Source organism: Saccopteryx leptura, chromosome 2, assembly GCF_036850995.1.
Source record: "Saccopteryx leptura isolate mSacLep1 chromosome 2, mSacLep1_pri_phased_curated, whole genome shotgun sequence".
NCBI classification, from domain to species: domain Eukaryota; kingdom Metazoa; phylum Chordata; class Mammalia; order Chiroptera; family Emballonuridae; genus Saccopteryx; species Saccopteryx leptura.
In genome coordinates, this window is record NC_089504.1 from 247,689,286 (window position 1) to 247,704,705 (window position 15,420).

Here is a 15,420-nt window from a genome sequence, read left to right on the forward strand (position 1 = left end):
GGGACTCAGGGGCGCCGCTCTCTATCTAGGGGGACTCAGGGGCGCCGCTCTCTATCTAGGGAGACTCAGGGGCGCCGCTCTCTATCTAGGGGGACTCAGGGGCGCCGCTCTCTATCTAGGGGGACTCAGGGGCGCCGCTCTCTATCTAGGGGGACTCAGGGGCGCCGCTCTCTATCTAGGGGGACTCAGGGGCGCCGCTCTCTATCTAGGGGGACTCAGGGGCGCCGCTCTCTATCTAGGGGGACTCAGGGGCGCCGCTCTCTATCTAGGGGGACTCAGGGGCGCCGTTCTCTATCTAGGGGGACTCAGGGGCGCCGCTCTCTATCTAGGGGGACTCAGGGGCGCCGCTCTCTATCTAGGGGGACTCAGGGGCGCCGCTCTCTATCTAGGGGGACTCAGGGGCGCCGCTCTCTATCTAGGGAGACTCAGGGGCGCCGCTCTCTATCTAGGGGGACTCAGGGGCGCCGCTCTCTATCTAGGGGGACTCAGGGGCGCCGCTCTCTATCTAGGGAGACTAAGGGGCGCCGGTGTGAGCCCCGCCGCTCTCGATCTAGGGAGACTCAGGGGCGCCGCTCTCTATCTAGGGAGACTCAGGGGCGCCGCTCTCTAGGGGGACTCAGGGGCGCCGGTGTGAGCCCCGCAGCTCTCTGTCTAGGGAGACTCAGGGGCGCCGCTCTCTAGGGGGACTCAGGGGCGCCGGTGTGAGCCCCACAGCTCTCTATCTCAGGGGTGCCGGTGTGAGCCCTGCAGCTCTCTATCTAGGGGGACTCAGGGGCGCCGGTGTGAGCCCCACAGCTCTCTATCTCAGGGGCGCCGGTGTGAGCCCTGCAGCTCTCTATCTAGGGGGACTCAGGGGCGCCAGTGTGAGCCCCACAGCTCTCTATCTCAGGGGCGCCGGTGTGAGCCCTGCAGCTCTCTATCTAGGGGGACTCAGGGGCGCCGGTGTGAGCCCCACAGCTCTCTTACCCAGGCGCGCAGGCTCCCTCCGGCTGGCTTGCTGCTGCCGGGTCCTGGGCGTCCAGGGGCTGGCCTGTGAAGATGGAGTACTCCGCCCCAGGGATCAGCCACTTCCGCCGGCTGACATCTGAGGTGGCCAGGGTGCTATGAGAATGCAGGTGTTCGGGCATTACAAGGTTTGTGCTTCTGTTTAAACTGAGCACAGGCTGAAAACAACCTGCTTTGGAAGATTATTATAGCCTACGTGGTAGTTTAAAAACCGCATTCAGCAATCTTACTTCAGATACATGAGTTCTACACGATGGTTCTGAGAGCTAACGGCATCATTCCACACTTCTGTTGCTTGTGGTCACTCCTGAACCCCAGCCACGCATGATTCAGGCACCTGCACACCCACACAGCCCTGCACACCCCAGCGAGACCACGGCCACGGCCGGTGGGAGCGGAGGCCAGCGTCCCTCTGCTCCTCCCACACCAGCAACAGGGACAGAATCTCCTGCCCAAACAGAAGTGTCCTCTACCTGCAACCCAGGGGCTGCCAATCATAGACTGCTACTGAACACGCGAAACATGGCTACTGAGACTTAAGAACCAACTTTAAAATGTTTTCTAATTCTAATGAACCTGTCTTACAGCCTGCACAGCTCTCTGCCCTCCTACGAGGCGATGTCACACGTGTCAGCGGGCCTGGGCCTCTCTGATGATCTGACTGCTCCTCCTCCAGGAAGTGCAGCAGAGAGCACGTGGTGTCCTCACCTCCCCGGTCCTACTTACCAACCCCTCCCCACTTCCCTCGCTCCTCTCTGCCTGCCCTGGGGTGCAACCTCTCTTTGCCTGCCCTGGGGCGCACCCCAACAACGACCAGGCCCCAGGGCACCTTCTAGCACAGCAACCCAGGGCACCTTCTAGCACAGCAACCTGGCAGCAAACACTTGGCTTGGGTGACTGCGCTGCCTACACTGCTAGTGTCTGCACGCAACAGGCGCACCTGCAGACTGGGGTGTCGTTACAGAATCACTCTCACCGTCTCAGAGACACCCAACACTGCTGGCACAGAGCCCCGCTGTAATTGGCGACCATCTCCTGCCTTCTCCTCTCTCCTCCATCTGATGGTCCAGCCTGACTGATGGTCAGGAGATAACCTCGCACTGTACTCCAGAGAGGACAGAGGCCGGGAAACCACTGGGCACTTCTACCCGTGGCATTCTATCTCGCCCCCGACAGTGTCATGCACATGCTTCACAAAGCAGCGACATCCCGGCTCTTGACATTTCAGGGGTTTTCCTTCCCTCTCCAGCATGCCCCCGCCCGTCCCCCTGTCCTCCTGTCCTCCCCATGCCTGGGCCCTCAGGGGCTGCAGCCTGCGGGTCCCGCTGCCTCAGCTCCACCGAGCTTGCCCCTCAGCAGCATGCCCACCATGACTGTTCCCATTTCCCTTAGTCTTCAGGCAGCTCAAGCTCAGCCTCCCCAGGCAACTTTACCCAATATCCAGACCCTGGGGCCCGTCAGCATTCTGTCCTGGACCACTTCTCAGTAAACATCCGTCCGCCCTGCCGCCTGCAGCACTGCCTAGACAGATGACTCCAGAATAGTAACTCCAGCCCGAGACCTTACTTCTGGGATTCTGCAGTTGCCTGACCAGCCTCCACCTGGATTCACACGACTCTCAAACTGAAACACTCCTGACAGAGACTGCCCGTCCCCCGGCTGGCCCTTCCTGGGGTGCACATGGTGCACTCCCTTGTTCCTACAGGACCGAAGGGCTTCTCTGACACCCCTTCCTCCCCTGCTGTCTAAGCTGTAACTGTTCTATGCAATCCACCTCAGAATGTCCTGCAAATGCTTCTCTTCTGTCCAGGCCTCGGCCACCATTTAGCTGCCACCCCCGCAGCGTGGCCACGGCCACCATCTGGCTGCTACCCTCCCCCAGTGCGGCCACGGCCACCACCCTCTCCAAGAGTGGCCTCAGCCACCCTCTGGCCACCACCCCCCCAGCACAGCCACTGGCTGCCCGGTGTCACCTCTTCTGCTCCTGGCAGGCTCATTCCACAAGCAGCAATCTGACGACGTGGTTTTACAGAAAGCCCCTCAGAGGCCTCCCAAGGGACTGGGGTAAACTCCAAAGTCCTGATCCTGGCTCAGTGAGCAGCAGGATGTGCCTGTGATTTCGCTGGGGGCTAAAGGATATGGGCTGGGACATTCAGGCCACAGTAGTCACCTGCTAGTTGTCCAAATGAGCCAGGCTCCCTCCTGCCTTGGGACATAGCAGGGCCGGTCTCTGCCTGGAGCATCCCTCTCCCCCACACTGCCCTTCCAACAACACTACACGCTCACGTCCACAGAACAACCCGCCTGACCCCGGTCTTAGCCTCCCCGTTTCTCTCTCAATGTTCAATTTCAGCAGCTTATATACATTTTTTCCTTAGTAACTCACTATATCCTATTTAAACTAACAAATGTCTAGAAAAGTTTCTCAGTGGATAATTACAACTTAGATTAAAATTCACAATTTAACAATTTTTCTCAAATAAACATAATTACAAAGTTATTATCTACTCATTAATACTCTTTACACCAAAGTTATAAGAACTGATTCTAACATGGAAAAAAACTTATTTTGTATATGTATCATCAAGCTCATGCTCTGAGAGTACAGAAAAGCTAAAAAGAAACCTAAAAAGAAAAATCCAGCCCTGGCCAGTGGCTCAGTAGATAAGAGCATCGGCCCAGCATATGGACATCCTGGGTTTGATTCCCGGTCAGGGCACACAGGACAAGCAACCATCTGCTTCTCACCCCCCCACCCACTCTCTTCCCTTCCCACAACTAGTGGCTCAGTTGGTTTGACTGTTGCCCTCGGCACCGAGGATAGCTCCATCGGAACATGTCAGCTTCACATGCTAAAAATAGCTCAGTACTCAAGCATCGGCCCCAGATGGGCATGCCAGGTGGATCCTGGTCAGGGCTCATGCGGGAGTCTGTCTCTCTACCTCCCTTCCTCTCACCTAAACAAATTAAAAAAAGAAGGAGAAGAAAAGAAAAATCCATACAATCCAATTAAAATTCACCTTCGTAGGTCTTTCTATTAACTTGGAAATAAAATTTCTTGACTTTTAGGGCTAAAAGAGCTTTTGAGACAGTTTAGCCCAATGTCCTTGTTTTTACAGATAATAAAACCGAGGTCCAAAAAAATTAAGTGATTTGCCTTAGGTCATAGCTGGACAGAGTCAAAAAGTAAGAACACCCGTAATCTCCTGACTCCCGACCTGACTCGACTATTGCCTCCTTTGGCAAACGCTACTGCAAAGAGCTTTGCCGACATCTAATAATTAGATGTTTTTACACACCTAGATTCTATCATGACATAAACCCCAACTTTCTTATGACTTAGACAATGAGCTCCCAAGTTCAGTGAAAGGGTGCATCTATTTCCAGCCCCACAGAGATCAAACGAAGCGGCTTACTTGGCACGCGAGGGCCTCGTGGGAGTCCCGGGATTGTGGCGGAGACGTAGCATGTTCTCATGCTCCACTTGCTTGATCTGAGCTTCAAGCTTTGAAATCGTTCTGGTTCAAAAGCAGTGAGATAAATTTAAGTACATCGAACAAACTTAGGATACAGTCAACTACAGATTACTTATCTAAGAGACCCTTCTACAAAAGGGGAGACCAAGGGGCTGCAGTCCATAAACCTTTTCACAGTAAAATTCCACCTTTAACTTTACAAAGTCAGGGAGAGCAAATAGAAAGGCAAACACATTGAACTTGACAAAGGAGCACTTCGTCTCCTATAACCGAAGGAAAAAGAACAGAATAAAGGGGACTTGATCCAGCAAGTAAAAAATAGGGGGTATTTTATAGCTTCATATTCATTTTAAAATATACCCTAATTTTTGTGAGCAGTATATATCAATTTGACTACAGATCAAAACATACAATGTATTAATTAAAAATAAAACAAATTCAAGTATAGTATATTCAAATACACTGCAATTCTAACAAGTTTAATGCTAACCTGTAAAGATTCATGCATATAAAATTTAGACAGTTAACACTTTCACAAAAGAGGAAGCAGGGTTAACTGTCAATCACAGAGCTATTAAAAATAACTTCTAATTTTTAAACTATGCAAAGGTTAAAGCATCCCAGACACCTCCTCCTAACGGCAACTCCTAGAACGTGCGTCACGTTCAAATAAAAGCCTGTTTTCCAGACACCAGCAGGAAGCAAGCTCTGTGGCCAGTCCCTTTTTTCAAGCGTGGCGTGCATTCTTCCCGTTCTTTTAAACCTGAAATCTATCTTCAGATCTTGTGTTTTAAACTCAAATTCTTCTCTATCCTACTGCTAAGAAGGTCTGAAAGAACAGCTCTAACAGGGCTGCTGCTTTCTACTAATCTGATAAGGGCAGCTAACACTAGAACTGAATGAGCAGACAAGAGAGCAGACAGCCATCCTGTCTTCCCCTGTGGGAAGTCCTTAGACTGTGGCAAAATCTCCGAACAAGGGACATTACTATCTCCAAACACAGAAACATACTCTAAAGCTAATTAGAAACATTTAATCATTTGCCATAGGGACCGTTTATGACTCCATTCCTACCTAATTAAGCAAATCAGACCATGAATATAGTTCCCAAATCAGGTCTGTAAGAAAGTAGATGACCACAAAATTGGCGTGAATGCTATTCTTTTGGGAGCATAAAAATAATTCAGTGAGCCAGACTGCTTCTTAAAATTCTTCTCAATAGTTTGGTATCATTTAGATGTTGTTACGTATGCTGAGGAAATACTTAACGTCTGGAGAAATGTGTATGTCTCAGGCCCAACCACCAACATATTTTCATCATTTAAAAATCTTTGGCTAGGCCCTGGCCGGTTGGCTCAGTGGTAGAGCGTCGGCCTGGCGTGCAGAAGTCCCGGGTTCGATTCCCGGCCAGGGCACATAGGAAAAGCGCCCATCTGCTTCTCCACCCCCCCCCCCTCTTCCTCTCTATCTCTCTCTTCCCCTCCCGCAGCGAGGCTCCATTGGAGCAAAGATGGCCCGGGCGCTGGGGATGGCTCCTTGGCCTCTGCCCCAGGTGCTAGAGTGGCTCTGGTCGCAACAGAGCGACACCCCGGAGGGGCAGAGCATTGCCCCCTGGTGGGCAGAGCGTCACCCCCTGGTGGGCGTGCCGGGTGGATCCCGGTTGGGCGCATGCGGGAGTCTGCCTGACTGTCTCTCCCCGTTTCCAGCTTCAGAAAAATACAAAAAAAAAAAAAAAAAAATCTTTGGCTAGCCCTGGCAGGATAGCTCAGTTGGTTAGACTCTTGGAGCATCGTTCCTGAAGCACAGAGGTTGTTCGTTTGATTCCCAGTCAGGGCACATCCGGGAACAACATGATATTCCTGTCTCTCTCTCTCCCTTTCTCTCTAAAAGCAATACAATAAACATTTTAAAAAATGTTAAAAATCATGGGCTAGGCCCTGGCTGGTCGGCTCAGTGGTAGAGTGTCAGCCTGGTGTATAGATGTCTCGGGTTTGATTCCCGGCCAAGGTACACAGGAGAAGTGCCCATCTGCTTTTCCACCCCTCCCCCTCTCTTCTCTCTCTCTCCTCCTCCTCTCCTGCAGCCATGGCTTGATTAGAGTGAGTTGTTCCCAGGCTATGAGGATGGCTCCATAGCCTCTGCCTCAAGTGCTAAAAAAATGGCTCCAGTTGCAACAGAGCAAGGGCCCCATATGGGCAGAGCATTGCTCCCTAGTGGGCATGCCGGGTGGATCCTGGTCAGGGCACATGCAGGAGTCTGTCTCTGCCTCCCCTCCTCTCACTAAAGTAAAAAAATTTTTTTAAATATTCTTTAGTTAAAATCAAATGTGTTTCTATGTCAGGAAGATTAAGATAAAGTCTAACCTCAAAGTGCTTGAAAATCCTCAGGAAAACTTTCTTTTCATCGCTTTCAATACACACACGAATTTAAGCCCAAATGAACAATCAGAGGTGCTCACCTTTTCAAATCGGAAATCTGAGTCTGCGAGTCCAACAACTTGTTCTCAGTTGTATTTAATGTATCCTACGAAAAGGAGAAATTCAGAGGACTGAAGGTAAGTATTCAAATGCAGTCCTTTTAGTTAAAAATTCAAAATATAATACTAACCTAAGGCTGCAAAGAAAATTATGCAGACACTTGGTAAACATGGCAGGAGCCACAGAACCACAGACAGAACTGAAGGCGAGGAGAGAGTGAGCGAAACCCCCTTGCGGGAGTCGTGTGCCACAGGAACAGCGCACACTCTGCGGTACAGAGTGGACTGCCCAGCGTTACAATGGACATATTCTAACCTTAACTTGACCGAAGTCTCAGTACATGGCAAAACCGATCACTGTCACGGTGAGGCTCCCAAGGCAGGACTGGCCCTGAACGCCAGGACTCGGGCAGCCTGGCCACTCAGGCCTTCTCACTATCTCGCATCTCAGGCTGCAGGACTGCCTGGGTGCCCCTCCCCACCAGCACTGTGTGCGTTTCACGGGAGTATTCATTATTCGCATCTGTATAGTATCTCAGTATTCTAACAATTTTCATCTCAACTCATCTCAAATGCGATAGACAATAAATATTTGTTAGATGAGCAACTCGACTGAAGTTGTGAGTTATAAGGGCAGATACTTGAAAATAAGCCCATTGACACAAAGAGGATGGGTGATCAATCAGTCCCCACAGCTCCATGGGGGCAGGGGAGGGGGAGGAAGGGGATGGGGAGGGAGAAGGGGAAGAAAGGGATAAGGGAGGGGGAAAGACAGAGGGAGGAAGGGGGAGGAAAGGGATGAGGGAGGGGGAGGAAGGGGATGAGGGAGGAGGAGGAAGGGGCAAGGAAGGGCCAGAGCCCTTATTTCCATCAAGCGCCCTGCCCCCACCAGAAATTCAGAACAGGAATGATGAACTATTATTACCTTCGCTCTTTCATGTTCTTTTCCAAGGGACTCATACTCTCCTAAGAGCTACAGGAAAAACAAAGAATTGCAACCACAAAATTAAGCACTGTAACATCAACTGAAGGATACACTACACTAAAAAGTAACTGCCCATACTCTTCAAAAATGCAACCTTATGACAGAGAAAGGTTAACACGGTGTTTCAGAGTACAGGCAACCAAGCAGATAAGAGAAGGGAAGAGGAGGCATGACCGGGCCGAGTCCTGGGTCCTGGATCCTGGGCTGGGAAGAAAGAACCATGAAGGAACAGTGGAGATGAACCGCACACGCTCAGATTTCTATGTTGTGATAACTGCTCTGTGGCCATAAATGAGAAGGTCCTTGTTACTAGTAACACATTACAAAAATTAGGAGTAAAGGGGCATGATGTCTACAACCTACTCTCCGATGGTTTGAAAAAAAAAAGATGTGTGAAGAATAAAGCAAATATGGCAAAATGTTAACATCTGACCCTAGGTAAAAGGAGTGGCAGTTCCTGCAAGTTTTTTTGTAAGTTTAAATTTATTTCAAAAAAAAAAAGGTAAGTAAGCCTGACCAGGTGGTGGCACAGTGGACAGAGCATCTGCCTTGGATTCGCAGGATCCAGGTTCAAAACCCTGAGGTCACTGGCTTGAGCGGGCTCATCTGGCTTGAGTGTGGGCTCACCGGCCTAAGTGTGTGATCATAGACATGATCCCATGGTCGCTGGCTTGAGCCCAAGGTCACTGGCTTGAGCCCAGGGTCACTGGCTTGAGCAAGGGGTCACTCGCTCTGCTGGAGCCTCCCAGTCAAGGCACATGAGAAAGCAAACAACGACCAACTAAGGCGCCGCAACAAAGAATTGATGCTTCTCATCTCTCTCCCTTCCTGTGTATCTGTCCCTCTCTTCTCCCTCTCACTGATAAGAAAAAAAAAAGAAACATAGAGGAAAATGCCAGAATAGCTAAAAGAGTAGAAAGCAATGGCCTCTAGCGTAGGAAACTCCAAGGTAAGGAGAAGCAGAGAAGACTTGCTTTTCATTTGAGATGTGACTATTTAAACCATTTGTGTGTGTATGAAAATGAATTTTAAAAACCAAAGCAACCAGAATCAAACCTAAAGCTATCAGGAAGAAACCTTGAATAGCCAAAATATTTGTAGATTCTTTAGGCACCATGACAGAGGATATTAAGAAAAACTTAGAAAAGATACACAATCTGACACCTACTCTAGTTTCAGTGTTATACAAATCCAATTTTAAGTAAAATTAAATGCAAATGAAGAAATTCAATGAAACCTGTTCTCCATCTGGTTCGGTTTACCAGTGGCCCTGCTACAGAGGCGTGGGTAGCCATGGGTGACTTCACGGCTCGGAAAGCTCCACCTTCCTGCTCCAAGATCAGACCCACCTGCCTCCACGGGCAGGGCGTGTATGCGCAGCTACCGCAGTTACAGAAAACAAAGATAAATGTGGGGAGTCTTTGGAGCTCATAAAAGCACAGGATCTAACACACCTTCAGCCAACCATGTCACCAAGTTCCCACCGTGTGTGTCACTTACATCTTGAAACATTTTGTTTTCCTGCTTTAGCCTGGCATCTTTCTCATCGGAGAGTTTGTACGTGTTCTCAAACGCTTCTTCCAGATCCTGCAGCCTGGCTTTCAGTCGGACAATGGTGTGGTCCTTTTCTTTGTTACTTGTCCGCATTTCTTCAATCCGCTCTTGCAGGACTTTGGAGGCACTGCTGGCGGCACTGAGGCGTTCTCCGAAGTCACCCTATGAGACACAGACAAGGGGAATAAATTGTTTTTAATAAAAAACAGGTGTCTCGCCCTAGCCAGTTGGCTCAGTGGTAGAGCACTGGCTGAGCATGTGGCTGTCCCCGGTTCGATTCCTGGCCAGGGCACACAAGAGAAGCAACATCTGCTTCTATACCTCTCCCCCCTCTCGCTTCTCTCTCTCTCATCTCCTCCCTTCCTGCAGCCAAAGCTCCATTGGAGCGAGTTGGCCCCGGGCCCTGAAGATGGCTCCATGGCCCCGACTCAGGCATTAAGAGCTCAGTTGCTGAGCAACGGAGCAACACCCCAGATAGGCAGAGCATCGCCCCTAGTGGGCTTGCTGGGTAGATCCTGGTCAGGGTGCATGTGACAGTCTGTCTCTGCCTCCCCTCTTCTCACTAAATAAAATTTTTTTAAAAAAATTCTGCGTAGAATAATAAAACCTGATGCTATATGAAAAAAAAAAATCTAGGTATTTAAGGGTAAAAGTCTATGCATTTGTCATATGTGTAAGATAATGGAAAACATGGACACATAAAATCTTGTACACAAATGTGATAGCACTATCGTTCACAATAGTCCGAGAGTGAAAGCCACCAAACACCTAACATTTGACGACTAGATAAACAAGTGCACTCCAGCCTCACAAGGGATGATGAAGCAGCCATGAAGAGAAACGGGGCACTAACACCTGTTACAATGTGAGTGAACCGTGAGAACATGACGCTGAGTGAGAGAAACCAGACACAGAAGACCATGTAGTGTGTGATCCCAAAGTCCAGCACAAGCAAATCCACAGAGAACACAGGTCGGTGGCTGCCAGGGGAGAAGGTGTGAGGGGAGTAGGGGCTGAGCAGCTTGGGGCTTCTCTTTGAGTAGCAAAAATGTCCTCAAATTAATTGTGATGGTGGTTGCATGAGTTTGTAAATATACTAAAAACCATTGAACTGTGCACATTAAAGGGTGAGTTTTATAATAAATTATATACCAATTAAAAAATAGGAATTGTAAAGGGTAAAAGTTTCTAGTATCATGTGAAGCTGACAGCTCTCAAAATATAAACTTAACAGTAAGACATTCTAAAGGAGACAACAAAAGACATAAAACCAAACATTTTTTAAGTTTTTTTTTTTTAATTTTTATTCATTTTAGAAAGGAGAGTGAGAGAGAGAGAGTGAGAGAGAGAAAGAGAGAGAGAGAGAGAAGGGGGAGGAACAGGAAGCATCAACTCCCATATGTGCCTTGACCAGACAAGTGCAGGGTTTTGAACCAGTGACCTCAGCATTCCAGGTTGATGCTTTATCCACTGCGCCACCACAGGTCAGGCACAAAACCAAACATTTTATGAAACTATTTACTTATCTCTAAAGATCAGTTCATAAAAAAGGCTTGTATTTAACATTAAGACACTAGAACAACAATAAAAATAGAATACTTACCACTTCTCTTTCTAGCAGGTTATTCTTATTTTCAAGTGTCCTCACACGACTAGTGGCCTCGTTCAGAGCGCATTCTAACTGGCCGCATCTAAGAGCACACAGATTGAGAGGAAACAATTAGAACATGAAGTCCTCTCCCCGACAAGTGTTCTCCCCAGACCAGCACATCGCACCAGCGCTTCATGCCATGCTACTAAAAGGCATCCCAGTGAGCCTGGTGACAATCTGGTATCCAGAGAAAATAATGATATAAAAAGATACCTAAGAGCCTGACCAGGCGGTGGCGCAGTGGATAGAGCGTCAAACTGGGATGCAGAGGACCCAGGTTCGAGACTCCAAGGTTGCCAGCTTGAGCGTGGGCTCATCTGGTTTGAGCAAAAAGCTCACCAGCTTGGACCCAAGGTAGCTGGCTCCAGCAAGGGGCTACTCGGTCTGCTGAAGGCCCGCGGTCAAGGCACATATGAGAAAGCAATCAATGAGCAACTAAGGTGTTGCAACGCGCAACGAAAAACTAATGATTGATGCTTCTCATCTCTCTGTTCCTGTCTGTCTGTCCCTGTCTATCCATCTCTGACTCTCTCTCTCTCTGTTAAAAAATTAAAAAAAAAATTTTTTTTTTAAATAATAGGAAAAAAAAAGATACCTAAGAAACTGTAAGTGAATCGAGCACGATACGGACAGATACCGACCTGCGCACCCATGTCCACAGCAGCTTTATTCACAGGCGCCAACAGGCGGAAGCAGCCCAAGTGTCCACAAGGGACAGACACAAACCTAGGACACGCATCTACACATCTATGTAATGGAGAACCATTCAACCTTGAAAAGGAAGAAAATCCTGACACAGGCTACAACATGGATGAGCCTAAAGGACAGTAAGCTGAGTGACATCAGCCAGTCACAAGAGTCAGACATTGTACAAGTCCGTTTATACCAGTGACCCAGAGGAGTCAAATTCAAAGAAATTCACAGGAAGCAGAACGATGTTTGGCCGGGGCTGAGACACTGATAAAACTGTTCCTGGGAGAAACACCACCAGTTAGGTACAGGTGTGTCAACTGTATTTTTTGTTTTAATCATCACACTGATTTGCTTTGGCAGAGACCTCGTCCCGAGTTCCCACCGTGTGACATAACCTGATACCGTAACATCCGTGTTTATGGCCCCATATGCACTTCTAATGGAACTCTTCAATTTGCAATTCTGAGTTTGAAAAAAGCTGCTGAATATACTGACCACATAATTGGTGTCTGTCTCTGGTGAATCATTTCTCCAGTTCTAAATGATTTAACTTGCTATTCTGATTTTGCTATTCTGTGTCACACACAGTTTACACTGGAAGCCAGGTTACATCCTCCTGGGGATAGCCCAGGAAAACAAGGCAGTGCTATTCGTCTGCATGGTACCATTACCCTCCCTGTGTTGCCATTATTACTGTTATAACATGGCCACTTGTTTAAAACCCTGATGTCCGCTTTACTACACCTGCCTTCTCTCACTCTTCTATGGGCTCTAGAAGCTTCCAGTCATAAAAATGTTTCATTAACTATCAGTTAACTAGATACTGTGAACCCTGAGGACTGACAAAGGTTCCTGTTGGCTAACTGTGCTCAAATTTAAAAAGAAAAAAAAAGAGCTTAGCAGCCATTTCTAGACAGTGACCTCCCACACAAATTGCAACTCCTGAAAACAACTCTGCACTGAACCACCTGTCTGCACTGTGTTCCCTCCATCTGAGTTAGCCCTTATAAAGGGTTTCTGAAGTCTTACTTCAACCAATAGGACTGAGGCTTTCACCATCCAATCAGAGCTGTGCAGCTTTGACCAATAAGAGTAGCTCTATTCTAACCAAGGACAGTGCCTTTGGACCAATCAAACTGTGGGGATTCAGCACCCTCGTTTGCATGAGGATGAACCAATCAGTGTCCAGGGTAGGGACTTATAAGCCAGCTCCCCTGTGGCTTGGAAAGTGCACTTTCCACTGAAGAGGTCTCCCAGAGCAGAGTAGACCAGCCCAGACAGGGGCTGGGCCCCTACCCCAGGCAGCTCACACTTGCACTCTCACTCTCACTGCACTGTAGACCCTTGAGCAGCTCCACAGCAGTGCTGTTGATAAAGCCATGCTGTATTATCAGTAAGTTGGTTGCACTAATTAAAGTCTTCACCATCCCCCAAATTCCCCAAGTTAGCACTGACTGGCACCAACCATCATCGGCTGATGGAGTCTTCTTTGGCACCCTTTCTTTAACCTAACAGGCTACTGATGGGCTATTTTCATACTTCTACTTCCCCACAGGAAGTGCCTGTGGTCGTCTCTGCCCCCTAAAAAAAATGAAGACCCAACATCTCCTAGCCTGCTCTCTTCTCTTTTCTTCTTTGTCCTAGAAAACTTGAACTTGGGGTTTTTTCTGGCTCTTTTTCAAATTATATCTCTCCACACTGCACCTCCACCCCCATCAACAGTGAACTGGAAGCTGCAAGCACTCCGAGTGAGACAGCATGGGCCCAACACGGCAACCACAGATAACCACAAGGGCTTGTTTCCCTAGAATTCTGCAGGCAAACCGTTATCTGGACCAGGAGATGTCAGTTCCCCCTAAACTTTGTACATGCCCTGGCTGGGGATTGCACCGGCAACCTCTGTGCTTTGAGACGATGCTCCAACCAACAGAGCTGTCCAGCCACGGCAAAAGAAGAAGTCTTTGCTGTCATCTAGACTTGAGCAATTTCCAAGCTGTTTAAGTCCCATTAAATTGTAAAGTATGTTGCCAGTAAGCTGTTATTAATACTAGTTAAAGCATCAGATTTTATCAGCGATTTTCACTCTAAAATAGGTGTAAAACAATTCCTAACACAAGAGCATTCTCTCCTGTGTTTCTCTCCAGTTGTTTTTTAAACAGGATAATTGTTTCCGTGGGTTCATGAGTGTCTGGGTACAACAAAAAGGTTGAGAATGGCCTCAGGACATTATCATCAACTTATTAGAAGATCCATATGTAGCAGAAATCATCCCATAGGTGACATTCCTTTACAGATACAAAGTGTGCTCAACTTTCAGCATTTTGCCCATACAAAGCAACTGTCTTCGTGTCAGTTATTAGCATATTATAAAAGGTCGATTCAAATCTATAAAAATGCCTGACCAGGCAGTGGCGCAGTGGATAGAGCGTTGGACAGGGATGCGGAGGACTCAGGTCCAAGACCCTGAGGTCGCCAGCTTGAGCGCGGGCTCAACTGGTTTGAGCAAAGTTCACTAGCTAGGACCCAAGGTCACTGGCTCGAGCAAGGGGTTACTCGGTCTGCTGTAGCCCCACGGTCAAGGCACATATGAGAAAGCAATCAGTGAACAACTAAGGTGTCGCAACGAAAAACTAGTAATTGTGCTTCTCATCTCTCTCCGTTCCTGTCTGTTCCTATCTATCCCGCTCTCTGATGCTCTCTGTCTCTGTAAAAAATAATAATAATATCGGCCTAGCGTGCGGAGGACCCGGGTTCGATTCCCGGCCAGGGCACACAGGAGAAGCGCCCATTTGCTTCTCCACCCCTCCGCCGCGCTTTCCTCTCTGTCTCTCCCTTCCCCTCCCGCAGCCAAGGCTCCATTGGAGCAAAGATGGCCCGGGCGCTGGGGATGGCTCTGTGGTCTCTGCCTCAGGCGCTAGAGTAGCTCTGGTCGCAACATGGCGACGCCCAGGATGGGCAGAGCATCGCCCCCTGGTGGGCAGAGCGTCGCCCCCTGGTGGGCGTGCCGGGTGGATCCCGGTCGGGCGCATGCGGGAGTCTGTCTGACTGTCTCTCCCCATTTCCAGCTTCAGAAAAATGAAAAAAAAAAAAAATAATAATAATAATAATAATAATCTGTAAAAATAATTACTAAGCAAACATGTTTTCAGTGTTAAAATTTTCATATCTGAAGCACATGCTTTTCAAGTGCTTTACTGTCACAATATACTGAACTTTAGGGAAAAATAACATATCCAAGGTAGAAACACTCAACGGTTAAATTGTATTTTTAAAACTATAGTTAAAATTTAAGTTTTACCTGTCTACAAGAATTTGATTGATTTTCTTCCAATCTTCAACAGCAGAAATTTCTTTTGCCTCCAGTTTCTGTTTCAAGCTATTTATCTCTGACTCATAATAAGCCCGGAGATCCGCAAGGTGCCGGGCATGTTTCTCCTTCAGGCTCTGCCTGACACTGTGTGGGGGGTGGGGGGGGGACAGAGGAACGTTTAGGGAAGGGTCTGCTTGCCTCAACCCTGAGAGAGAAGCCAAGACCACAATCATCCTCACAGCAAAAGATACAGCCTTTCCCCTTTGCACA

At 48.4% G+C, this 15,420-nt stretch overlaps 1 protein-coding gene across 4 annotated transcripts in view; it reads right to left on the bottom strand.

Annotated features, from left to right (window-relative positions):
- MPHOSPH9 (M-phase phosphoprotein 9) overlaps positions 1-15,420 on the bottom strand; it is a 50,616-nt gene that overhangs the window by 12,783 nt on the left and 22,413 nt on the right. For all 4 annotated transcript variants that reach the window (XM_066371094.1, XM_066371093.1, XM_066371092.1 and 1 more), the window contains 7 exons: positions 15,139-15,294; positions 11,100-11,187; positions 9,443-9,658; positions 7,883-7,930; positions 6,940-7,004; positions 4,422-4,523; positions 967-1,101 (listed from right to left, as the gene is read on the bottom strand). In XM_066371094.1, coding sequence (XP_066227191.1) covers positions 967-1,101; positions 4,422-4,523; positions 6,940-7,004; positions 7,883-7,930; positions 9,443-9,658; positions 11,100-11,187; positions 15,139-15,294 — 810 coding nt within the window. The remainder of the gene's footprint in view (positions 1-966; positions 1,102-4,421; positions 4,524-6,939; positions 7,005-7,882; positions 7,931-9,442; positions 9,659-11,099; positions 11,188-15,138; positions 15,295-15,420) is intronic.